Source organism: Psittacula echo (genome assembly GCF_963264785.1).
Source record: "Psittacula echo genome assembly, chromosome: 5".
Taxonomy (NCBI): domain Eukaryota; kingdom Metazoa; phylum Chordata; class Aves; order Psittaciformes; family Psittacidae; genus Psittacula; species Psittacula echo.
This window is the reverse complement of record NC_137739.1, coordinates 38,944,026-38,968,706: the sequence shown is the minus strand read 5'-3', so window position 1 is coordinate 38,968,706 and position 24,681 is coordinate 38,944,026. Positions and strand designations below refer to the sequence as shown.

General features: G+C 46.7%; 1 protein-coding gene across 4 annotated transcripts in view; it reads left to right on the top strand.

Annotated features, from left to right (window-relative positions):
- The window catches only part of CD151 (CD151 molecule (Raph blood group)), a 33,861-nt gene extending 13,618 nt beyond the window's left edge, over positions 1-20,243 (top strand). For 2 of the 4 annotated variants that reach the window (XM_080619940.1, XM_080619941.1), the window contains 8 exons: positions 360-479; positions 5,447-5,550; positions 6,679-6,870; positions 11,485-11,559; positions 13,989-14,093; positions 14,980-15,135; positions 17,252-17,338; positions 18,126-20,243. In XM_080619940.1, coding sequence (XP_080476066.1) covers positions 5,467-5,550; positions 6,679-6,870; positions 11,485-11,559; positions 13,989-14,093; positions 14,980-15,135; positions 17,252-17,338; positions 18,126-18,185 — 759 coding nt within the window. In that variant the 5' untranslated portion in view covers positions 360-479; positions 5,447-5,466 and the 3' untranslated portion in view covers positions 18,186-20,243. Of the gene's footprint in view, positions 1-359; positions 480-4,965; positions 5,551-6,678; positions 6,871-11,484; positions 11,560-13,988; positions 14,094-14,979; positions 15,136-17,251; positions 17,339-18,125 lie in introns of those variants that run through there. The other 2 variants (XM_080619943.1, XM_080619942.1) reach the window with 2 other exon arrangements.
- The last annotated feature ends 4,438 nt before the right edge of the window (positions 20,244-24,681 follow it).

Genomic DNA, 24,681 nt, shown 5'->3' with positions numbered 1-24,681 from the left:
CTTAAGACCTGTGTCTTGATTATACTTGAGCAGGGATAGAGCATGAAGGAAACAATTACTTCCTAGTGTGCTTTTTCTTTGCAGCCGCTCTGTGTTTACAGAATGCAGCAGTGAATATAAACCTGTTCTGATAGCTTCCTACCATCAGAATGTCTTCATGCTCCTAGTGCCACAGTTTGGCTCTTCTCCCTACTTATCCAGTGCCCAAACTGCAGTTTAATCAAATGCACTCATAAGGTATATTCTGTAGTCATGTACTTTATTAAAAGGAGAAATTTACGGCAAAGTGTGTTACCAAATATTTATTCCCAAAATAATCTTTTACATAGTTAATGTTTTTCTGCATGTCTCTTTTTCAGCTTTCTGCTTTCCTGAATCCAGCAGAGGATTGGGGCAAGCAAGAAGAGGGGGGTGGAAGAAGGCACTTACAGAAGATAGAACATTTGCACTGGTGGTGTGAGCTGCTTTAGTGGCGAGAGGTCAGTGCAAGACCCTTGACCCGTATCAGCTATTGGTCTGGGGTGGATATTTGCACTCAGTAATTGTGTAAATTGGAGCTTTCCAGCAGTAAGACTTAGAATTCCTTTCCTGGGAAGGCTTTACTGAATCACTTCTGGCTGCATTCTGAGCTGTGTGAGATGAGCTGGCAAGATGATAAGCAGCTGGAGGCCTTTTCTGAGAATGTTCAGTGGGGTAGGTAAGTGATGGTCATGGTAATATTTTGCTCTTACAGAAAGGGAACTTAGATCATGTTTTCAAAGGTTGGAAAGGTTGGAGTTGCCTTACTGGAGAATGAGGTCTTCACTCATTTTGCTGAAGATAATAAATTATTGGCCCACACCTACATTGCACATACTCAAGGGAGGATGTCTGCCTTGTGTGCGTAGACCTACCTTAGGGCCAGGGTTATCCAGCATAGCTGAGCCTTGCCCTCTAGGCCATCAGCATGCCCACTGTGTGTGTGAGGTGGCTTTATTAGCAGGGGACTGACAATGTTGGGTTTGCAGCCCTTCGAAACTGTACTTTCATGTCTGTGTAGGTGCAGCAGGATTTCCTGCAGCAAGTCTTTCTTCTGTGTGTTGGCAAAGATGTTAGAAGTTACCTAACTTCTGGCTTACAAGTTATCTATGAGGTAGGCATCACTGATGCATTGGATACCAATTTTATTGCTATCATTCAAAAATCAATGCTTAAAAGTAATGATGCTTTTAATGGCCTGGGAGCTATTTCATTTGTTTTGGCATTGTTTCTTCCCCATCCATCAGATGCTGCCTTAGGGCAGGTTGTGCAGAAAAAGCCTGCAGGCCTGACTTTCTTTGCTGTTTAATTAGGTACTGTTACTGTGCAAGTTGAGACAAATGTACCAAGCAGTGCCTGTGATGACTAAATGAATGTCTATCCAGCAGACGCATGCATGTGTGCAGGCCACGTGCATTCTGAGCTGGGATGTGGGTATGTGCCTGTATGTGCCTTTGGGCCTGCAAATAAAAATACTCTTTTGGTCAGTGCAAGACTGTGGTCTGATTTGGGATAGTGGTCTGATGTGGGATAACCAGAGCGACCCTTGCCGTTGAGATTTTAGGTGGCTCAGCACAGCAAAACAGCTGTTAGCACAGTGCTTGTGTTCCCAGGTGCTCAGCATCCAAAACTGAAACTGAACTGCTCAGCTTCTGGTGCATTCATGTTGTCTGGTTTGACATAAGGGTTCAGTCCAGTAGGATGAGAGCCCAAGAAAATCAGGCTGTGGAATGGTTTAACTTCTGAATTGACCCCTGCCTTGCCTGGCAGTCATGCATTGTGTGTTCTTACACACCTGCAAGGTTGTGGCTTGCAGTCAGACAGGGCAGAATGAGTATGGATTTTACTAACCCCAGAAGATGTTGTTCCAGTTGACTGGCTAAAGTAGCCTATACTGACAAAAGCACTTTTGAGGCAGTGAAATTGTGTTGCTGTAGGGCTTTTGCCAATACACCAATAACCTGGAGCTTGTCATGCCTTGCAGCTGGCATTATTCTGTCGGCAGGGGTTCTCTGTGCAGATCCTTGCAACATCACTGGATTTAGGGAAAGGTGAGGGTCCTGCCCTGAGGAGGAAGAGCAGAGGCAAGGGACACACTAAGGGACTTGCCTGAGTTCATGCAGAAAATCTGTGTCAGAGTGGAGATTTGGCTTCATGTGCAGGTTCTGTCACACTGAGTTTGTCCTTGGTTTTTTTTCCTCTTTGTGCATTTAGTTTTAGAGTATTATTTCTCCTTGTTACATACATTGCAACTGGGGGGGAATAGTAGTAACCTGTTGTTAATTGCTGGTGAATTACATAGGAATACTTCTCCCCATTCTGTAGCAAAATTTCACAGCCTGTATCCAATGACTGCTTGCTTAAATATGACTTGCCCGTGAGGCTACTGTCTATTGGACTGGACCAAGTGAACTTCATTACAGAAGTACTTTTGGTCTTGTAACCACTTTTTCAGTTAACAAAGCACTTCCCATTATGAAGCTCATGTATAATTAATATGTTGTTATGCATTTGTAAATACACTCCTGTGGCATAGCTTGCCATTTTCTGTCTACTGGAGAGATAATTCGTAATTATCAATGTGATTCAGAATAGACCTTTGCCTCAGTGTTTTAAAATAGAGCATAAGTGTGTGAGTTACTTAATGTTGCTGCTTCATGTCTGGTTTCACAAGTGACTTGTCTCATTTCTGGAGGTCTGTTATAAAGATGACTGAAGCCAAGAGAACCTGGTCATGTCACTGAATTCAGTGATCAACACCTCTGTGCTTTTTGGGACCATGAGGCTCAGAGCCCCAGGTCACCCTTAGCCCGTGAGGCAGATTGTGGCTCCCCCCTCCACTGCCTGGGCTGTCTGGGAGAGACATTTCACCGGGGTCTCCTGCTCTCACTTGCTTTCCTTGAAGACTAGCGTAGCTCCCTAAAGTCAGACCCTGTCTTTGCAGGTGAGGGGAGGCAGCCCCACTCTGTGGGAGGCAAGGAGCACAAACACATGACTTCCGAAAAGAGGGTGTAGAGAGAGCTGCCTTTCCCTGAATAGATCACTGGGTGAGTCATTAAGCATGCAGGGGCAGCCAGTGCCACCAGCTCTGCTCGTGGCTAGGAAGGATAGATCAAACAGGAGACAGCCTTGATTGCTTTCTGATTCATGGCCTGCCATCCCTGTGTGAATCACCGTGCTTTATAAACCTGCAGCTGTTGCCTGCCAGCTTTCTGGAAACAGACAGATCCTCTCGTCCTGGCAGTGAAGCCAAGCTGGCCTGAGAGACCTGTATGTGGTGCTCAGTGGAGCAGGACCTGCAGTCTTGAGGGGAATCTCAGACTGTTTGCTATCTGAATGCAAGTGCAGTCTCAGCTGTGTGTCTGTCCGGTTGTCACCCAGAATAAGATGCAGCGCAATCTCGGTCTGGGATTTCTGAGCTTTCAGGTCAGAAGGAGGGACAAGTTAGCATCCCTTGCTATGGCCTGGCACCTGCTCTGTGCTGATACATGGAAATAACTGTAGTGGCTTCTTCTTTATTTTTGTTTTGGTTTTTTGGTGGTTTTGTTTTGTTGTGTTTTGTTTTGTTTTGTGGTAGAGGATGTAATTTGAGGGGAAGAAGGAAAGGTTCCTGAAATCTTCTGCAGCAAGAGGATAGCCAGCCCAAGCACAGTGAGCATTGTTACCATGCCGTGGCTCTCAGTGATCTGAACCAGGGTCAGTTTCAGCAAACCTGTGGTGCATTTCCCTCTAAATGCAGCCCTGATGTTAGAAGGGGTGGGCAAAAAGCCAAGCACAATCCTTAGAGGGTGTTACTGGAAGGCATCTATCTGCTCTGGGCAGATGTACCTGTTCTAGGTTGTGCAGGCGTGTGTGGCTGCAGGAGCCTGCCTCGCTGCTGCTGTACCTGTTCTGTAGCTAAATGAAGCCTCTGGGAGCTGTAAATCTGTCACCTCCTGTGAGTGCTGCATTCACAGGGCATCTTCTCATTGAGAATTTACAAGTCCCTTCAGTGCACACAGTACCACCAGCATCCAGCCCTGCTCACTGCCCTGGGCCTTTTTGTGCTGAAGCATGGTAATTCATTTGAGCATTGCTGGAGGTTCTGATCTCTTTTGAAGATAACTGTGAAGAATTATTCTCCTTGATATATGCCACCATCTCAGAGCTGCCCCCTTTGGCAGTGAAATAGCCTTCTGCTACCAACTGTTGTTGCCAGATGTTCTTCTAGAGAAAAATGTTTTCTTGTGGTGACTGGGGACGGGCATGGGTGGGACTGAAGCCTGTTCTCACCCTTGCCTTCCATGTTAGCTTGATTTATTAGTTTCTGAAGCACAGGCATGGCTGAGGTTTTTGAGTGGTCTGGCATGAAGCAAAAGGAAACAGTTCCCCGCAAATAAAATACATTTATGCTGCAGAATGGGCAGCTGCTGTTCTCAGCCTTATTCACCTGGCTCTAAAGCCAGATGTTAGCAATGTAGCAGCAAAGATAATGCTGCCTGACCCAACCTGATAGCCCCTAGATGTGCAGCCTGTGACATGGAGCTGCACTTGTTGCAGCCCTAGTCCTGAGAAACCTGCTCAAGAGTGTAGCAGATCTGGTACGCTGCACGGGGACTGACCCACAGTGGATTCCCATTCGTTATGTATGTGCAGGAGAAATAAGCAAAGTGAAAAAGAAAATTACTCCAACACATTGGTGGGGTTCAGAAAGTATAGGGCATTTGAGTGGATAACAAAAACATTCCCAGTTATGGTTGTAAAGATTAAAAATACCCAAAACTTAGGGAGGGATCTATTTAAGGCAGTTGTAACTAATGCCAGTGAGGAGAGTATTCTTTGGAGACAGATTATTCCATAAATGTTAAGGACAGAGGTTTCTGTTGCTGCCTTCAGAAACAGCAGTTACAGGCTGAAGTTAGGAGCCAGATACTTGGATTTTCTGGATGACAAGTCTGGGATTTCATTTGTTTCAGTTCAAATAGGGAGAGGTCAGCATGAACTATGCTGAAGTTTCCTTACCATAACATTGATCGTAATTCTTGGTTTTGACTTCACCACTCAAATGACAGTAGGTCTGATTCATTCACTGCAAGTATTGATCTGAAGTGAAATGAGTCTCCAGGAGTGACAGCAGGATAGGGAGAGAAAAGGAGGATGAAGGCACTACAGGAAGGCCACATGCTGGTGCCATCTGTCTTCCTTTCATACGGTGTGAGGTCTCACACTGTGTAGGTCACCCACATGAATACAGGAGCTTTTTGTCGATGCAAGCACTGTCTAGCACCCCTGAAGTTAGTTGAATGGCTTGCTCACTGTCTTGCTTCAGGAAAAGGTCGGAAGTGTGAGCTCTTGCAGGAGGAGAGCAGTAATGCTGACCTTTTGGGAGAAGGGGTGTGATGACTGATTCAGGCTTTTCTGATTCTCTTTTTTTTTTTTTTTTCCCCAGGAACTTGCTGAGCCAGGAAGATGCGTGAGTATACGGAAAAGAAGGAAACATGTGGGACCATCTGTCTCAAGTACCTGCTCTTCATCTTCAACTTCTTTTTCTGGGTAAGAAACTTCGGTCTATTTTAGAGGCATGGAGATGGCACTTCAGTTTTGGTGTTGGGGCACAGAAATCTTGGGCTTGATGAAGTCCTTGGCGAAAAGGACAGAGGTTTCATTGTGTGCAGTGAAACCCCATCCTTTGGGCTTGCCTGCCCAGCCTGCAGAAGTTACGGTTTGACATGGTAGTCTCTGTTGTTTCAAGGTCATGTTGCCAAGTATAGAAAATAACAGGGAATCTGAAAGCATGCTTTGTTTGTTCACCTGGATTGCTTTTCCAGGGAGCCTGAGGACTCCACTGGCTTGCCATTCCGCCTCACAAAATGGCAGAGGGAGTCCTGGCAGTGGAGTGGAACACCTAGAGCAAGGATAACAAACACCTTCTTGCAGCTGGGTCCACACTAGAGCTTCCTAGAGTTGTCCTTTCCACCAAGAAGTTACCAATAACAGAGAATTGTTTTTTCCTTTGCTTCCTGGGCCAGAGCTTCCAGGTCAGACCTTTAAGGAAAACTAACTGAATTTACTAGAAGCTGCATAAACTCTCCAGAAACACCAGGCTTGCAAAGAGAGAAGGGACCTCTAGGAATCTGGGTGGCTTCTCCATGTTCATTTGCTGCAAGGGTTAGAGTTTAACCAGCCAGGCTGTTTGGCTGCTTGACTGCTTTCTCCCCAGATGTATAGTCTAGGAAGCGGGTGTAGGGCATGGCTGTCATTTATTGGTAGCATTGCTCCCTCACATTCAGTATGTGGAAAGCCTGCTGATGTGAAGCTGTTTCCCCTGTAGCACCCCAGTAGATTTGATACTTTTTTCATAAGTTGCCCAAATAGTAGTGTAACTACATTTGGGAAGGCTCAGGTGTGAATTGCTGTACACAGATGTTTCAGATGGCTTGCATCTAAGGCTGCCTGGGGTGCTAAGCTGGCTGCCTTGAAGCCCTGTCCCTCCTAGTGCACTGGGGCCTGCTCCCCATCCCAGTGAGACCTCTGGGAGTCGTTCCTTTAGTGTAGATAATCTCTGGCTCATTTTACGGAGCTAAACCACATCCTGGCATCCCAGTCCAGTTGCTCTAGGAGATTAGGAAACTCAAGCATCAGATGTCCTTCATTTGCTTGCTTCTCTCTCTCTCTGCCCAGCTGGCTGGTGGGGCTGTGATGGCAGTGGGCGCCTGGACTCTAGCTGAGAAGAGTGACTACATCAGCCTGCTTTCCTCCAGCACGTATTCTGCAACTGCTTATATTCTGGTGGTGGCTGGGGTGGTTGTGATGGTTACTGGCATCCTTGGTTGCTGTGCCACCTTCAAAGAGCGTCGGAATTTGCTAAGAGTGGTAAGTTTCATTTGGTTGTTTTGCTTTGGGGAGAATTCACCCCATTTTCTCTTGAAACATGCTGAGAGGGAGGGAAACATCTAGGTTGTGTTCTGCGCCAACCTTACTTGTCCTAGAGCAAATACCACTAAGGCCTCCAGCTCCTAACAGCAGTACTGTCTGTGTCCTGGGGGACAAGCAGAGTATTTTCTTTCATCTACATAAAGAATGTGCTTACCACTGCATGGTTTGAAAGTGCAAAGTATAGTCATAATACTGGTATCTTGTGTAAGAATGTCTGTTTGAAACTATTCAAAACAAAATCTTGTGCCTTTTCTTTCTTTCTTCTTCCCTGCCCATCCCACATTCTCTTTGGGAAGACCTGTAGCAAAACTGCCTCTTAATGAAAGTGCGTTCAAGCCAAACAAACACACTTCCACTTGGCTGTCAAAAAGCAGAGCGTTTCCAATGAGTATTTTCTTTAGTTGCAAAAAAAACCCCAAAACAACTTAGTTTTGCTTCCACAAAAAAGCCACACAGTTTTGCTAATCTGCTGCTGCTTGTATGCCATTCCCTGTGTTACTTCCTGGGCAAACTGCTCGCCCACCTACACTGAAGATTTTGACCAGCCCTAGGATTTCTTTTCTGCTTCCTCCCTCTAAATCTCCCATTAAATCTCAGTGTAGCAGCAGATGTTTTTAGTTTCGGGGCTAAAGTGAGTGCAGTGACTTAAGTAACTATCAGTGGCTCTTTACTTTCACAGTTAGAGAAAAAGGTACTGCAGCAACTCTTGATCAGCTCCTTCCTTTGCAAGTGTTCATTCACCTGACTGTCCTATTTCCCCTCTTTGGTTTGGATCTTGGAGCAGAAACAGGAGTCATGAGCAAGCTTGATGCTCGTACCACTGCTTTGAAAGCCTGGTAATCTGTATGAAAGGAAGAGTAGAGCCAAGAAGGGAGAATAAAACACAGAGGAGGATGCAGTGAGTGCACTGCTGGTGCTTGTTCATTAGACTCCTGGTCTGTAGCGGTCCTTTTTGGCCTTGCTTCACTTACTCTCCATGCCAAAGAGATCTCCCTTTGTCTTTCTGCCTCAGTCAGAAGCTACAGATGAAAATCCGGTGGGGTTTTCTTTGTTATTCTGCCACAGAAAACTAATAATTGTCTCTCGGGAACAAAAGGTCACTCTGTCTCCTTACACCATGCATCCTTTTGGAGTGGCTGGTTGTGACAGGCCTATTGTCTCTTCTTGCTTGTGCTCTGCTTTGGCTGCTGGTGAGTAATCTGCACAAGAGCCAGGGCTGTGCTTGCCAGGGCTGGGTGAGCCTGGCTGGTGGCCTTTGCCAGCTCTGAGCTCAGACAGTAATGTGATAGTTTCACAGTCAGTGCCTCAGGGACTATGTCAGCCTTCCCCAGTTTCAGTCTGTACCAAAGGCCCACATAAATATGGGAAGGAACTCTGTAAGCAGCACTCTCTGCTCTCCCCGGTGCCTTTTTGGTGCTTTAGTTACTGACAGCTTTGGGTGCTGTTTGTAAAATGCATATCTGGTTTTTAGTTTGTTTTCCTGCTGAAGACTTGGGAAGCTGTGAATTTTTTTGCTGCCTTTCTATCTGAGTTTTATAGGCCTACTTCAAGGCTCTTAATAGTATTTAATTGCTCATCGCTCACAGCTATGCTGCTTTTTATGTCATTGCTTATTTGCCTTCCTCTGTCCCTCCTTAGCCAGGTCATGTGCTGAGGCTTGGGCAGTGAGTGTGGAGTTCCTCTGGCTCCATGAGCAGGCATGGCAGTGTATATGCAGCCTGGCTGGCTGTGATGCTGCAGTCCAGTTCTTTACAAGCACACAAACCACTATGTATTGTGCTTCAGTCAAGGTTTATGTTTTCATACACAGAAGTATGCAAGCAAGAGTCTTTGGGAAAGGGCTCATCAAATAAAGACCTTGCGCATAAAGAAAGAAAGTGGCTTTCTTCAGGCTTGGCCTCTCATGCTGCCACTTCTAGTTAGCTGCTACCTTGGATAGGGAGAAGGGAACACCCATGGGTTATGATTTCTGTTCTGGCTACATTTCAGCCTGGAGCCGTCTCACTGAAGTGAGATTGCTGACTTATGAGTATAGGCTACGTATCTCTTCTTCAGGTAGTAGAAAGAGCACTCCAGAAAGTGATTTGGATAGTAGGTGGGTTGAAGCATTCTTTGGGTTAATCACAGAAAACAGACTAAAGCTTGGTGCTTCACTCAAACTCTTGAAGGTGGATGGAAGAAACCTGAGCTATGTAGATCTTGAGGAGACATCAGATTGCCCTAACTCTGGCTGGGATCCAGAGTAAGAGTGAATTTTGCTCAGAACCCTCCCAGGCATGTGTCTACTACAGGCATTTGGGTGATCCCACATTTCTGACTTGTTCCGCAGCCTCTTGGGAAGCGAGTGGAGCATGTCCCTGCAGCCTCATGCCAGAGCAGACCTACTCCTCCCAGAGCAGACCTCTAAGAAAGCCCTACAACTCCTGATGAAGAGCAAGGGAAGCAGCTCTGTGCTCTGTGTGTGTCCAGAGTGAAAGCCTCTGCTTCCCTATGTCAGCGGGATACTTGGAAGTAGCCCTGAGGGAACGATGAGGCAGAGATAAGGTTAATGATGCAGTGTATCTGCAGAGACAGGTTGGATTCATGGGTGGCAGAGGCACTAACCTCCCTTAGAAAGTTTCACAAGGGCCTTGTGACTCAAATTTGTTAAGGTCTGCTGGGTACATGTTTGTTTCTATCCACTGTAAGCCAGCACAATGAGCTGAGCTGTGGTGACACAATTCAGCTCTACCTGAATGCCCCTGACATGATGACACAGAGCAGGGAAAAATAAATAAACTTTCCAGTTCATTGGTTGTTGTCAGCAACCTGCCACCCTCCTGTCCCCTCCTTGGCAGAGGAATGATGTCAGAGCAGTTAGGGTATAACTAGGTCCCAACAAAAGAAAGCCAGCCTTTGTGTCAAGGCATGCTGTTCATGCCCCCTTTCAACCTCCTGTGAGTGTGAGTGTTGGGACCAGCCTTCAGCTATCCCACACTCCACTGGGTGACTCATTCCCCTGGTATGAATGGGTACCTTGTACAGGCGTCTGCAGAGATGGTCAGTGTTTGGCTGTGGGGGAGAGTGTGGGGTTGGGAGTGAATGCCTGAGATTGTGTGCTTCGATTAAAGCCCAGTCTGCAGATAAAACCCAGCTGTCCATCCTTAGCAGCTGCTGAATCCCAGCAGGGTGAAAGAGGAAGCCCGAGTGTGTTGTTTTACTCCTGCAAAGGGGCTTGGACACACCTAGTGAAGAAAATGCATAGTAGGAGCATTACCGTTGTGCAACAGAAGGCATCTGTGCTGTGTAGGTCAGCTTGCTGTATCCGGGCCTTCGCTGTCCTTCTTTGTGCCAAGGAGAGACAGTTTGATGTCCACTTACATTTGCAGGGATCTGTTTGCTTCATCCCTTGAGAACAGCTGTTTCCTAAAGTTGGGGTAAAACAGAAAATGGGAACTATTCTGTTTGTTCTGTCCTGGGGAGGCCACCTCTTACAGAGACTTAACATGAGGTTCTTGTTATGGCTGGAACTGATGTCTCTTCAGCTTTATATACAGAGAGATCGGTTTAACACCAGTCATAAAACAGCCTGGATCTGTAAAGAAATTGTCCATTGCTGATGAGGAGCAAGGCAGGTTCTCTCCGAAAAGCTCTCTTTTACCCTGAGGAAGAAGTGCCGCATCACCCTCTGTCTTCAGGCCTGCCCAGTCCTTGAAATCTAGCACCCATGGTTTGGCTTTCCTCCCTGTTTGTGTGTAGGAACAATACTTCCAAACAGTTTTCTGTACTGTCCATTCAATTTTCCTTCTGGTAAGCAGGGTACATGGCTTTTCATTTCACTGCCATTAAGCCTTTTTAAGAAATAGTAATGTTCTCCTCTTAGTTCTCTAAGACCTCTTCTTACATTGCTTTGAGATGCTGAGCTTTTCCCCCTAGATTCTAGTTCAGCAGAACATATATTCACAGTTCTGAGTGTGCTAAAGTCCATCCACTTCAGCCCTTCAGCCTGTGGCTGAGCCCCACAGAAGTCTCTGGGAACATAAATCTATGGTTTATGCTTAGCTATATCCTTGGTGAAATGGGACCTTTGTTGCTCTATCAAATCATCATTATAATATACATTGTTCCTTAATAAATAGGTGAAATGCCCTGAAAAATATCGAAACAAGCCAAAGTGTAATTTTTTTAAAGCATATTGATGTCACAGTCAGATGTTTTCTATGATATTGAGTATAGTCATCAGGTTATCCAACAACCACTTTCTTTTGTCCAGTGATCTTATCTCGGTTGCCTGCACTTTTCCATTTTCTATGTCCCTCTGGCTCTGTGAGTTAAACTTATGCTTGCTGCTGCTTGTCTTCATTTATCCTGTGGTTAGTTTGTTGTTTTTTTAACCTGTGGACTTGCTCCTTTCCTAGCTGTTGAGGTCTTAATCTCAGCCCCTGCCTTTGTATACTGCTGCAGAAAAACATCAATGAGGACAATCATGCATTTTGCCAGTTAAGGAAAAGCTGGTTCTCAGCATCTCCTTACATCCTGTTTTAATGTTCTGCTTTTCCCATTATTTTACAGTACTTTATATTGTTGCTGTGCATCTTCCTCCTGGAGATCATTGCTGGAATTCTGGCCTATATATACTACCAACAGGTGAGTGGACTTAGAGACTCAAATCAGGGACAGAAGACAGCAGGTTATCATCCCATTTCTTGAGCCGGAATTGGGCTTGGAGGCTTGGGACCAAGGGTTTGGTTGTGGTTCACCTTTTCTCTGTACTCGCTCCCCTCCTCATACAGAAGACCTTGGATTATTTACTGGTTTTGACAAAGTGGTGGTGGTTGCTGTAGAGAGGCTGCTCGGCTCTTTCCTGCGGTTCACCTTTGTGTCTGCTTTTCTGATGCTTTTCTGCAGAGCCTTATACAAGACAATTTTTGACACTTTGTCAATTTAGAAACTCTCCTAAGGCCTCTCAAGGCATACTGCAAGCAACTGAAATTATGTTGGTGCCACTTAATATATTCAGGACATAGGAACAGTTCCTGCTGCATCGAGCAAGCAAGCTGCTGTACTTTTGAACTGGCAGAGGTAATAAATGGTCCAGCTGAGAGGTCCTTTCAGATCAAGAAGTTTTCGAGATCTTTACTTAGTAGCCCAACTGAGGGACTGGAGAACAGCACAGACTCCCAGCAGCTGCAGTTCTAGCTTGGCACTTTTTGCAGTTGCAGAGACTTAAGTCATTGCTTTGTTTTCGAAGGGAATTTAACCACCAAGGCACAGACAACCTGCAATGTCTGGAATCTGACTGGGAATGGTAATGACTTTCTGAAAAGCAGCTGGACATCCCATCTTGATGGCTTCAGTGCCAGGATTCTTTGCTGTTTCTTTTTCTCTTGGGCCTTCTGTGCTTGGCCTCTCTAAGATGGGCACTGGCAGTTCGTGAGGAGCCAAAGAACTGTGCTGACTCCTGCCAGAAGGGATCAGTGATAGGAGTGTGCATATTTAACAGGGAAGGACCGATCCTGGCAGTCATGCTGAGAAACCAGGGTCCGTCCATCCATCTGTGCAAAGGCAAGAGGTTCATGCATGACAGTGGATGAAGATAAGCTGATCCTTGGGTTGAAATAAGGGACAACGTATTTAGAGCTGTACCCTTGAGTGCTTTAGATCACTTGGGGGCATCTCTGATCAATAACTGCACTTCCCTTTGCTCTCTTGCTGATGAATCCCCCTTCTGTCCTAGTTGCAGGCTGCTTGCTCTGTTTGCCTCCATTTTTATTTCAGACCTTGCTTTGGTCTCTAAGGCTTATGCACGTGTGTCTAAACTATTTCTTATGTTATCTCTGTTCTATGCTGCAGTTCTTCCCAGTGAGCCTGCAGGTAATGGCTTTTCTCCCAAGGAACAATTCTGCTAATAGACTCTCCTCTTTATTTGCCTGTGCCTTCCAGCTGCTGAACCTTTTCCTTTCTTTTTATTATACTAAGTCATTTGCACTTCTGTAGAGCTTCCCAGTCCAGAATCTCAAAGCACTTTGCAAATATTACTAAGTGAAGCCTCATGTCATTTCTGTGAGGTAGGTGTTGTCCCCATTTGACACATGGGGTTGGAAAAAACAGTGTTTCAAAGGGAGAATAAACTGCAGACTGTATTCTGCACAGTTCAACATAACCAGGTGCTTGACTTCTCTTTTACTACTTTGCAGAATAAAAGGTACATAGAGAGGCTACACACCTGTTTCATTCATTGACCCCGTCTAAAATGCATGTTGATGTTATTTATTGGTATAGGAAACTTAGAATTTCACAGGTGTTAGGCTAAAGCAGTATTGCTGTATGAACCAGGATGACAAAAAAGATGTGGCTCTTTGGCACTTTTTGGCTGTCACCAGGATGGGTGAGAAGAATTCAGCTACGTTAAAAGAGCCTACACAGGAATAAATATCTGCATCCAGTCACCTGAACATGCCAGTGGTTTATGATGATGCTTTCAGAAATTTTGTACTTGCAAAATCAGACTTTGTCTCTCTTATCAAGAAAGGCCTTGCAGTAGTTTTGCAATTGCACGCTTGATTCCCTCCTGTAGCATCCTTTTTGATGCTGATACAAGAGCTATTCAGACTATAGAGCTTCAGTCCAGCATGCCCAGGACTTCTTACTGCTCCTGGACAGAGTGATTTGGTTTTTAGTATTTTGTCACAGGCTTCAGAGGACAAAGACTGCACATGGTCTCATAGGCATATTCATATTTAAGCGGGCAGTTTTGTATTCTCTTTTGATGCAGGCATGGTTTGGCAATCTTACATATTCAAGGTTAAGAACCACATGGTGATGTGTAATGCAGGCTGAAATTCGGTCCTGAGGCACTTCCTTCCAGTTATTAAAATGGAGGCATCATCTGTAATCACTTGGAAATAAGCCTGTCCGGTACAGCCTTGGAGGATGATCTCGGAGGAAGCCGTAGCTTCTACTAGGCTCTTTGCTTTCCTGTTGGAGCAAAGGCAACAAAATGCATGCAGGGCTCTGGGTTGCTGTGAGGGGTGAGTTTGTGTTGTGATTTTATCCCACTTATCTCTTCCATTCAGCTGAGCATGGAACTGAAGCAAAATTTGAAGAACACCATGACCCAGAAGTACCGGAAGGAGGGAGAAGAAAGTGTTACCAGTGCAGTAGACAAATTGCAGCAGGAGGTAGGTATCTTCACAAGCAGGGAGAATTAATTGCAGGGCCTAAAATCAAACACGCAAAAGGCATTGTGGGCTCTTGACATCCAGCATACAAGTGTTTCTTCTGTATGCTGCTGCTTCTGCTGCTTCTGATTCAAGACAAGGTTGGGTGGGTGCAAGGCCTGGGCCGTGCAACTGATGGAATTGCATGGTGTGATCTCTGAATTGGATGCCCAGTAGCACAGGGGAAACAACATCTGAATTGCTCCCAGAGTGAAGCTGCCAAGTCACTCTGGCAGCTGTTTCTACTTCCCACTTCAAACCTTAGAGAAGTTGCTGACATTTTTCATTAAGCTTCTCAGTACCCTGGAGACCAAGATGTAATGAAAGAAGAGCATCCTGCTGCTGTTGCTAATTTGCCTGGCTCTGGGGTGGTTCAGGTTAGGGCTGCTGCAGTTCTCAGAGGCTTTCCCACAGAAAGGACCCTTGTGCACAGGCACTTTGAAAGCATGGGGCCTACTATACACATACTGCCATAGCAAGTGCATTTGTACTGGATCTACTCAGTTAGTTGTAATACTAACTGATAATTAAAATTGCCCTGTTATCACTATTAACACTCTCCAGTCCAATGGTTAAGAGCTGAGGCAGCTGCGGGTGTGCTCTGATCACAGTTAACCCCAGCAGTAACCAAAAGTCAACGGCTACTGAAAGATGGATGAAGCTGGTATTTAGTGGCCACTTTGGGACTCTTTACAGTCACTAATAGTAGCCTAAAAAAAAAAAAGCCCATGAGATAGCTGGAGTCTGTCTGTCAATGAAGGTGAATCCCAGGGCTTGGTGTGGGAGGCTGGAGTGAGAAGGAGGTTGCAGTGCTTGCAGGTTCAGCCTTTGCTCTGTTTGCCTGCAGTTCAAGTGCTGTGGGAGCAACAACTACACAGACTGGGCTGACAGCCTGTGGATCAAATCTCCAGAGGCCAGTGGACGGAAAGTCCCAGACAGCTGCTGTAAGACAATAACCGACCTGTGTGGCCGAAGAGACCATCCTTCCAACATCTACAAGGAGGTAAGGAGCAAAAGGGCTTCAGAGCTGCGTGTCACTAAGTATGTAAAGGAGGTGGGCAGGGGGTGAGTGTGTTAAGTTATTGCTGCAAACTGTCAGTAGGTTTCAAAGTCAGTAGGATTCCCTGGAAAGCAGAGTTCATTTCTCTAGTTGAGCATTCAGCCATCTGGGCTATTATATGTTGATATAGAGAAAAAGAGTAAGTTGTATTTGTTACTCCAGAGTATGCTGGTGATAGGGGGAAGTGGGAGAAGTTGTTGATTCTGACAAGAGACTTTGGATGTGAGCCCTGCATTTGTTAGCTGCCTGTTATTGGAATTACTCTGTGAGGTGCAAATGGAGATACTTCTGGTACTTCAGCGTACGGCAAAGAAAGAGGGCCCCAGAGCAGACAAAATAGACCAGTTCCAGTGGGCTGCAGTTTGAAAAGAAGTCTGGAGTTGAGATAGAGCAGCTTGTCTGTATTGTAGAAGAAGCAAATTGAATCCCAGCCTGGCTGAGTAAGCAAACATGTAGCTCTTGGCCATTTATTTGTCCAGTTTGCGTAAGGCTGGTGAAAGTTCTTCCATTTATTTTGTCACCCTCCAGTCCTGTCACCTAGCTATAAGTTGGTCACTGTGATGCTCTCTATGGGGTAGCATGGACCTTTTTCGTCTTCAGTGAAACCATCACCTTGGCTGGTTGTACTGAGCCTGGGGAGCAGAAATTTGAGCTTTTTCCTTGTTCCTGTCTCCCTGACAGTTAAGGAAGGCTGTGGATAAAGAGGTGGCACCTTCAGACCAGGTATTTGTTCTCACAGTCTGTGCTTTGAGCAAGACTTGAAAGAGGAGCGTGAATAACATTTTCATTAAGCTAAGCAATGAACAGCTAAAAGGAAACTAATCATCTGTCTTTGTGGAATGAATAGGGAATGAAGTCCAGTCTTTCTGATCTACCAAAGGTCCTCTTACGCCCAGCTGCTTGGCTGGTGTTTTGCTCTTCAGGAAGAAACTGTAACGTTTGTGCCTTCCAGACAAGACCCAGTGAGGAATTGCAGAAAAGAGTCCAAGGACTGATGAGGTGTTTCTGAGAGTGGAACCATTTGAGGGGCAGGGCTGGCAATTCCCATCCCCTTTCTGTGATGCATGAAGCTGGAGGCAGCTGCCCAGCTATAAGATGCTGCATATCATGATATGAGGTCTCAGTCAGAGTTCAGATAGGATTTTAGTGGCTTTGGGGAAGAAAACTATAAAAGTTTCAGGTGAAGGAACAGGAGTAACTGCTTCATATCAGGACAGCTGGGGCTGGCTCTAAAGCCTAATGTTGGCATGGGAGAAGTGAGGTTTTTGCCATCCCTACCTGGAGGGTCATGTGCTCACTTTTTCCCTCTGCCTGTTAGGTGTCTGTGTTCACTGTAAACTCCTGGGGCTGGAGGGACCCCAGCACCCTTGCAGGGTAGCAGTAGTAAATCTATGCAGTAAATCCCCTTGATGTTACCATGGAAAACTTCCCTCAATAGATTGAACAGCTTAATTATTTAAAGGACACTCTCCCAAAGTTAAAATTTTAAAACCCAAAACCAAACAAAAACCCCAACAAACATAGAGGATGCTTTTACTGATTTATTTGTGCCTTATGGCAACAAAAATGGGCCTGAAACAGGGAGGGAAAGGTCACGCAGCCAGCCAAGGACGCGCTTGCAGGGCAGAGGCGGGCAGAGACTGGCTTTCCAGATTCACACTGAAATCAATTGCTGTCATAAATAGTGGGAGGAATTTACTCTTCAAATGCTCCTGCCATGTTAGAGTTCTTGGTACTGGATCCGCTTAGCTGCATTTCCATGGCCTTTTGGCCTGAGCATATCCTGGAGGGAAAAATGACACGCTCCCTCTGTGTGTTGTGACCAGTTCTGCATTTCTCCTGCTCAGCTAGCAGCTGTCTTGGGTTTGTTCAACAGCTCATGAGCCAGTAGGTCCAGAGCAATACAAAACATGGTGCAGCTTTTCCAGTGATGTCAGGGAAAGAGCCTGCTCACAGGCGGCTTTTGTAGCATTTCTTTCCAGGGTTGCAACCATTGGATTAAAGTGAACAAGAGGTTAAAATGAGGCTGATTTTCCATGTCCCTCCTTTCACCCTGCAGAGCGGTTGCATTACCAAGCTGGAAAACTTCATTCAAGAGCATCTGAAAATTATCGGGGCAGTGGGGATCAGCATTGCTTGCGTGCAGGTAAAAAGGCTGAGTGGAGTTTTGGGGGTGCCAGGCAGAAGTTAAAGGAACCCCCAAGCTCAGGGATGGAAAAAAGCCAGACTTTAGGCTCTTCCCTGCATGGCAAGAAAAAGTTGCCAAGAACTTCGGTACCCAAGGACTCACTGGCTTCAAAGCAAAAGCCTCTTCTGCCGGTCTGTAAAATTTGCTTCTGATGACAGAGGGCATCTGGGCAAGGGGGAGAGACTTCTACTCCAGGGTTGTGGGAAAGGCAGTGCTGCCCGTGGCAGGCGGTTCGGCAGCCTGAGGGAGACCTCTTGTGGGGATGTGCCGCGATTGCCCACGCACCTGAAAAGCCAGTCTGGAGTTCCCTATCCTGGTCCGTTAGGATTATTTTAAGCCATCCAGAATTTCTCCCTCGGCTGTGTCATATTGAAGAATGGCACTGTGCTCCTGCAAAGGATTTGGGAGAGGATGACAAATAAAGAGGTAGGATATGGATGTCTCTCCCTTCCATTGTAGAAGGCAGGGCACAGGATATTCTTTTCTTCCAAATGCAGATGTCTCTCTGGGAGTTCCTCATCTTCCCCTTTGTTCTGGCAAGTAGCCACATTACACCCCAGAGAATTTGCTGGTGATTAATTATGAGGATTGGCACAGACTGTGTTATCTCCAGCTATTTATTGCAAACTGGAATGCAGTATCCCCAGGCAGGAGCTAGTTGCTGGGTCCAGACTGTTAGTTTGCAAGCTCCAGTACATCCATTCTGTTTTTTCATGCATTTCTCTCTTCTCTTTACACCCCGTAGATCTTTGGGATGATTTTCACCTGCTGCTTGTACAAGAGTTTAAAGTCAGAACCATATTAGTAGCTGTGGGAACTCTGTTGCTCTCCCTCTGCCTCTTCCCTTAGTGCCTGCCAAGCTGACCACTCTCCTCCACCACCACCACCACAGAAGTGTCTGTAACCTGAGGACTGGCTCTGTAATTAAATGCCTTTCAAACCACGCAGCGCCGTACCTGCCCCTTTGGGGGAAAGTTACCCTCCTTGTTATGTAGAAGGCAGCTAAGAGTTCAGCTGGTCCTCTTCACTATCAAGAAACAAAAGAGCTGTGGATCTTCTGCTAGAAGCTTTAGCGAAACAGTGCCTTGATACAACTATGAAGCAAGATTTATCCGTGGCCATTTCTCTTGAGGTTTTTCCTGAGTCAACATGAAGGTATCAGGATGCTATACAAGAACCATGGTTTGCTCTATGAGAAGTGGCTCAGCAGCACCAGCCATTGACTGTGAGGACAGATGATGTTTCTGTGCTGAGCTGGAGCCAGAGCTGAGTGTCTCATACATGGAAGATTTCTGTCCCTCCTCCCAGGCGTGCACCAGTGTCCTCGGCTGTTCTCCACCTGAGAAGATGCCTGCCTGGTTGCTTCGGGCAGGAGCTACTCTCCCTCCTGATTGGGAGCACAACGTGGTGCAGTTGAAATCTTGTCATGACTGGTGTTGCCAAGGTGTGGGTGCCTTAGGATTTCTCAGCAATCCTTCCTCCTCTTCCTTGAAGCTTCCTCCAGCACAGTGCTATTAGGAGCCACAAGAGGGCTTTTGCCTACTAGTGATTCTGGAGCTAAGATGGTGGACTGCTGTCTAATTCTTTTGGGTCTAGTCTGTTTTATTGAGTGGCTTCCAGTGTGAGTGAGAGAACGTCTGTTTCCTCCTACCTATCCCCTGCTGAGATTTGGTGAAGAACTGGTCTGTTTCTGGAGCTGGCATATATTGCTACCCTTTGGCGGAAACACATTCTCACATCTCTTAAATGTTGAGAGATGCCCTTGGCTTGATTTTTCTAATTAAAACTTCCAGGCTTGTCTCTCTTGTGCAGGAAATTAACATACACAAATGTTTTATCAGCCTCCAAAGAGCTCATTAATCAGTTGAGGGTTGTCTGGCTTTAATGGGATCTGGAAGCCCACTTGACTGGTCACTGCTGACAAGGTCAGGAGAGTTGACATCAGCCACTTGCCCCAGTGTACTTGGTAAATTTGCAGTGCTGGGTTAACTGTCTGTTAATAGATTTTAATTAATTATTCTCTCTACACTGGGATTCTGGATACCTACAGGACATAAACATCACCACTGCCATGGACTTGGTGCCATCATGATGCCAGCAAGGTCTTAGCATGTCACAGGATCTTATGTGCCTCTTGTCTTGCCCTCACCTTCATTTTAACCCATGAAGCAGAAAGAGCTGTGGGGCTTTGGTGTTTCTAGGCAGTGAAGACAAGCCCTTTTATAAATGGCCTGGCCTTTAAGTGGTGCTGGCTGAGCCCTGACTCTTTGCAGCAGACAGCTAACATGAGCAAAATCATCCAGACCCCTAAAGGGTCTTGCAGCATCGTGGGGTTTTTAGTTCACAGAGCAGAGATCTTGAACTAACACTTTAGTGTGACAAGTTAAAATTCAGAGCAGGTCAATCTGAAACTCCCCATCATCAGCCCCATGAAAGAATCCTTAACAAATGCAGAAAGAGAGGTGGAAGAACTGATGCGTATCCTTGGTTCCACAGCAGAAGGAAAGAGGAGAAAGAAATCTAAATTATTGTATAATGATCTAAAGGAGAAAACTCTAAATTATTTCTTGTTTTATAATCAAGTTCCTGATAAGTATTGACTACTAACTAAGAGGAAAATATTGAGCATGTTGCTTGAGGCAGTATTTCTAGTTTCTTAAGCATATTTTCACAGCTGCCTTCTCCTATTCCCTTCATATACATTGTACAGGGTTGGGAGAGGCCAGAAATAATGAGATATGAACAGTTAAGTTGGCTTGTGTCCATTGAGTTGTTTTATACTTTTTCTCTGTGTAATAATATTCATTGCTGGTTTTTTTTTTTAACCAGTTTATGTTGCTGGCCAATAGAAAAATAAAGCTTAAGATTCTGTACTTACTCTGTGTACCAGAAGTGAAGGGGTACCGTGAGCTGGTGGGTTATATGGATTCCTCAGATCCTGGTCTGAAGGACCAGGCTGAGAAGAAAGCTGGGGGAAGAACCTTGTTTTGTGTCACTGATCTTGCCAGCCTGGTTGTGGTGTGCTGCAGCAGGGTGCTGCAGACTGCTCCTACCTGTGGCACCCTGAGAGCTGAAGTTGCAGCTGTGGTCTGTGCATGGAGGTGTGTGCTCCCAGCAGTGCTTCAGGGTCTGTGGTACACCTCACTGCGCTCACTGGGATGATTAGTGACCTCTCTTAGCTTTGTCACACAGGCTGCACTTTCTCATCATGTGCAGAGTGCTGAGGCAAACAGAACAAGGCCTTTGCCACCAGGTAACTTCCATTCACCTTGCTGACCCAGCTGCTGCCTGATTACCAGTCAGGCCTGCTTAAGAAGATCAGCTGGAGGTATAAATTGGCTCAGAGCTTTACTGTGCTCTCCCTATACCTGCTTCCACTTACCCCAAAGATAGTAGAAATCTTTCCCTTTTCTGCCTTGCCTATAAAGACAGAGGTGGGCTACTGCAGTGGTGTTGCCTCTTCCTATTACCCCACACACCCCCTGTTATCCCACAGTATTTGTTCTATGTGCTGTAGAGTAGCTTGTCTGTCTTGCATCATAGACATGTCGAAAAGAAAGCAGGTGTGTGGCCTTTTTCTTACCCTGTAGGATTTAAGGTTGAAATTTACACATTACCAGTTTCAAGCATGCCTGTATCTGGCCGTACGAAAACATCTGCTTGCAGCTAATGGACATGGCCGCTCGGTGGCTCTCGGGGCTCAGCACGGTGTGCTGTGAATTCAACTCTTGTAATTTAAGTGAGTCTAATTCAAGCTGCTTGGCTCTGTGGGCAGCGGGGCTATGGTGTCACCAAGCCCCAGGGAAGTGCAGTACAAGACACTCCGGTGTTCCCTTGCCTAGAAAGGAAGGTCTCTCCTTCCAGCCCCAGCAACATGCCTGATTTTCATGCTGCAGCAAGGCACTGGTCCTGCAAGACTGAGGCTGAGGGCTTGACCCTGGCTCAGAGCAGGGACTTCAGCTAAAAAACCCACAAATATGTGCATATACCTAAGAGACAGACCTGGGTGGCTCAGTAGCAGTTTGATGAGACAGTGCCACTGCTATGGTGGGGAGGGCACATGCACTCCTGGGATGCACTGGTTATGGGATAGTGTGGTGCCCGTTTATGAGACCTTGTCTTCAGACCTCTGTGTGGCTCTGGCTGCTCTATTTCAGGAGATGAGAGATGAAGGTGGAACGTGAATTAAGACAGGAGGGCTCATCCTGGAGGGCTGTTCACCAAGGTGGGACTGGAGGAGCGGGGTGGGCTGGGGTCCTGTGCTTGCAGCGGCAGCACAGAAAGTGGCATGGATGGCTCTGTGTTAACAGGGTGTTCCAGACAGCTGTTGTGCCACCACAGTTGTTTTGCCACATCATAAAGAGAAATGCCCACAACTCCTCTCCTCATGCCTCATCCCATTCCCTTATGTGTTATTATGGGTGCCAAGTGGCTCCAGTCACCCTTTCCCACTCCTAAAAGGAAATTAGTTCCCCTTATGCAAGACTGTCATGGGGTGGTGCCTGTGAAGGCTGTAGCACAGTGTCTTTCAGCATGAAGCAATTGCTTAAAAGCTATTTCTCTTGTTTTAATTTGCTACTTCTGCAGTGTCTGTGATTAGGGTGCAATTACTGTCTTACAGCATCCCCATGGGCCACACAGCCTCAGCCTCTGGGTGCTGCTTCCTCTCTCAGGCAGGAATGCAGATTTCTTCCCCTCTGGACCTGGAGATGTGGGCTGTGCTAATTGCCCTTTGCAGCAATTAGCTCAGCTGGTGGTCTGCTCTCTTGGAGTGCTTGGGTGGTCAGTGCAATTTGACCAGGAATAAAAGGAAAACTGAGGTAGTAGTAAATAGTTTCTGCAAGGGTGCAACTTTGGGGCGGTCATCTTGTTGCTGCAGTTTCAAACAAGACACAAGTATTTTGTGCTCCCCTGCACGATGACTTCTAACCCAAACCAGTTCACAAACATGCCCTTTCTGTTCCTCCTGCCGTTTAATTGGGAGGAATTTTCCCCTCAGGGAGGCTTTAGTGCCTCTTTCACCATTTAAAAAATCTCCCTTCAGTGGTGGTTGTAATGTCCTGGTTTTCCTGCTGTGCTGGGACTGAGCAGGGCTGCAGCAATGGAGAGAGAAAGACAAGGAGCAGACAGTGAGACTCTCCTCCCTGGCAAGATATGACTAATACACTGTGCTTAGGAAATGGCAAAGGAGAACGCTCTCTCCTTTCCTGCCGTGAAACCTCTGCAGGTTTCCATGTGTATGTGTGTGTGTGTGTGTGCACCCCTGCGAGAAGATGCCAGGTGCCCTGTGCTGCTTCTTGCCACTCTGTGCCAAGCAGCAACAAGAGATGCCTCGGGCAGTGCTGGTGCTGAACTGGGGCACGGGTGCATGTGACCAGAGACCAACAGCTTCTCCTGGTGTGGCAGGTTTTGCTGTGGGATCCCGGGCTGGCTCCTGTGCTATTAAAAAGCTGCTCTTTGGGCTGCTGGCCGTGCGAACTGCTTCTGCCAGAGGTGCTTGTCTGCCTGCTGCTGCGCTGTGCTAAAGCCTGGTCAGGAGGAGAGGTGGTGATTGTGCCAGGGGCACTGCTCAGCCGGCCAAGGAGGCAACAGGGAGCAGATTCATGTGGTGCGTCTAGAAATGGCAAATTCCTTGGTGGGAGAGGGCATGATCCTCTCAAGTGAGCTATAATCACATGAACAGCAGAGAAGCTCGTGCCCACCAAATTCATGCAGTGACTCATTCCATCACAGCAGATCATCAGGCACACTGGGGTTTTAAAGTCCTCTTACTCCCTGCTCAGGAAGCTGTTCCTATTGCTTTCTTGGCTGCCTGCATTAGCAAAAGGATACTGTGCACTCTGAGGCCATCAGGATCAGCAGCTTTCTGTCTTCTGATTACTGCTCCTGCCTGCAGAAAAAGAGCTGCTGAGCATCAGACATTTCCAGGCTTCATTTTTTTAAGTAGCAAACTGATGAGGGGAAAGCAGTTTCTGCCTACACAGAGCGTAGAGAGAGCCCAGTGTCCGAGCAGGGCCTGATCCTGCCAATGGCTGCTGTGTCCCCCTGTTGGGACAGCAAAACCCAACCCTCCCCCTTGCAGTCCCGGAGGTGGCTCTGATGGCTGTAGCACATTTACAGCAGCTGCATGGAAGCATGAGGGTCACACTGAGTCTCTTGCACCCCTCCGTGGTTAGAGGCCAGCCCAAAGCAGTCATTGACCCTGGGGTGCAGGGAGTGTGGAGCGACTCTTCGTGACATTGGCCATATGTGTGTGTGCATTTAACTGTATCAGTGTATCTCCTCCTGACATGCTGGAGGGTTTCCACTGCCTGCAGGAACTTTTACAGGTACAGTCTGTATTTCTTACTTTGCTGAGAAATGCTGGAACCCCTTTACCCCAGAAACCTGCCACCACAGAAATGTGCTCTTCTTTCCGGAGTCACAGTCCCCTCTCTTCCCAGGCAAAGACCATCCTCTCCCCTCATAGGGAGCCAGGGGTGCTCTCTACCTGCCAGAAGGCACAACCTCAGCCTCCCCTCTTCTAAAGGGCTTCTCAGCCTTGGATTAATGAGGAACCAAGGGGAATTGTTGTACCACACAGCAAATGGCTTTCTCTTTAGAGTAGCAGTGCCCCCTTAACATTCAGCTGTGTGTCCTACCTGCCACTGGCTGTAAATAAATAGACATATGTCTAATGGCACCTCACTAATGGCAGGAAGCAGGTGCCTGCATCAGTGCACAGCCATCTCCCTCTGGGGAGCACAGGGCAGTACCAAAAAGCTTAAGCTTAAGCCTCTTGCTTTGTTTTACAGGAGAAACTGAGGCAACTGTTTCATCCACACTTACATGGCAAGTACGTGATGAGTGCTAGGGGACTCCCGGTGTGGGGTGTCCATACAGAGAGCTGCCTGTGCTGCTCCTGTGCTCATAGAACATATTTTAATTACAGTCAAGGCCTCCCCGTTCCTGGAGAACAGGGACGTTCCTGGGACAGCTGCCTGTTTAATCACCTTTTAAGCCGCCCAAGCAGTCCTTACTGACAAGTTGTTTTCCCAGGTTGTTTTACACACTGATGTTTTACACACAGGTGGTTTGATTTCTTGCTGCCCATTCTGGGATGCAGTGTTAAGCAGTGATGGCCTGAGATGTGAGGTACCAGGCTCTGGTTTTGGGATTAGGACTGCAACTGCTATCTCCACTCCTAGAGGATGCCAGCTCGGTTCCCCCCGGCCAAAATAACAGCTAGTATCACTACAAAATGATACCTGAAAGCATGTCCCTCCACGCACAGCTCTTACAGCTCCTCTTGCATGTTATTC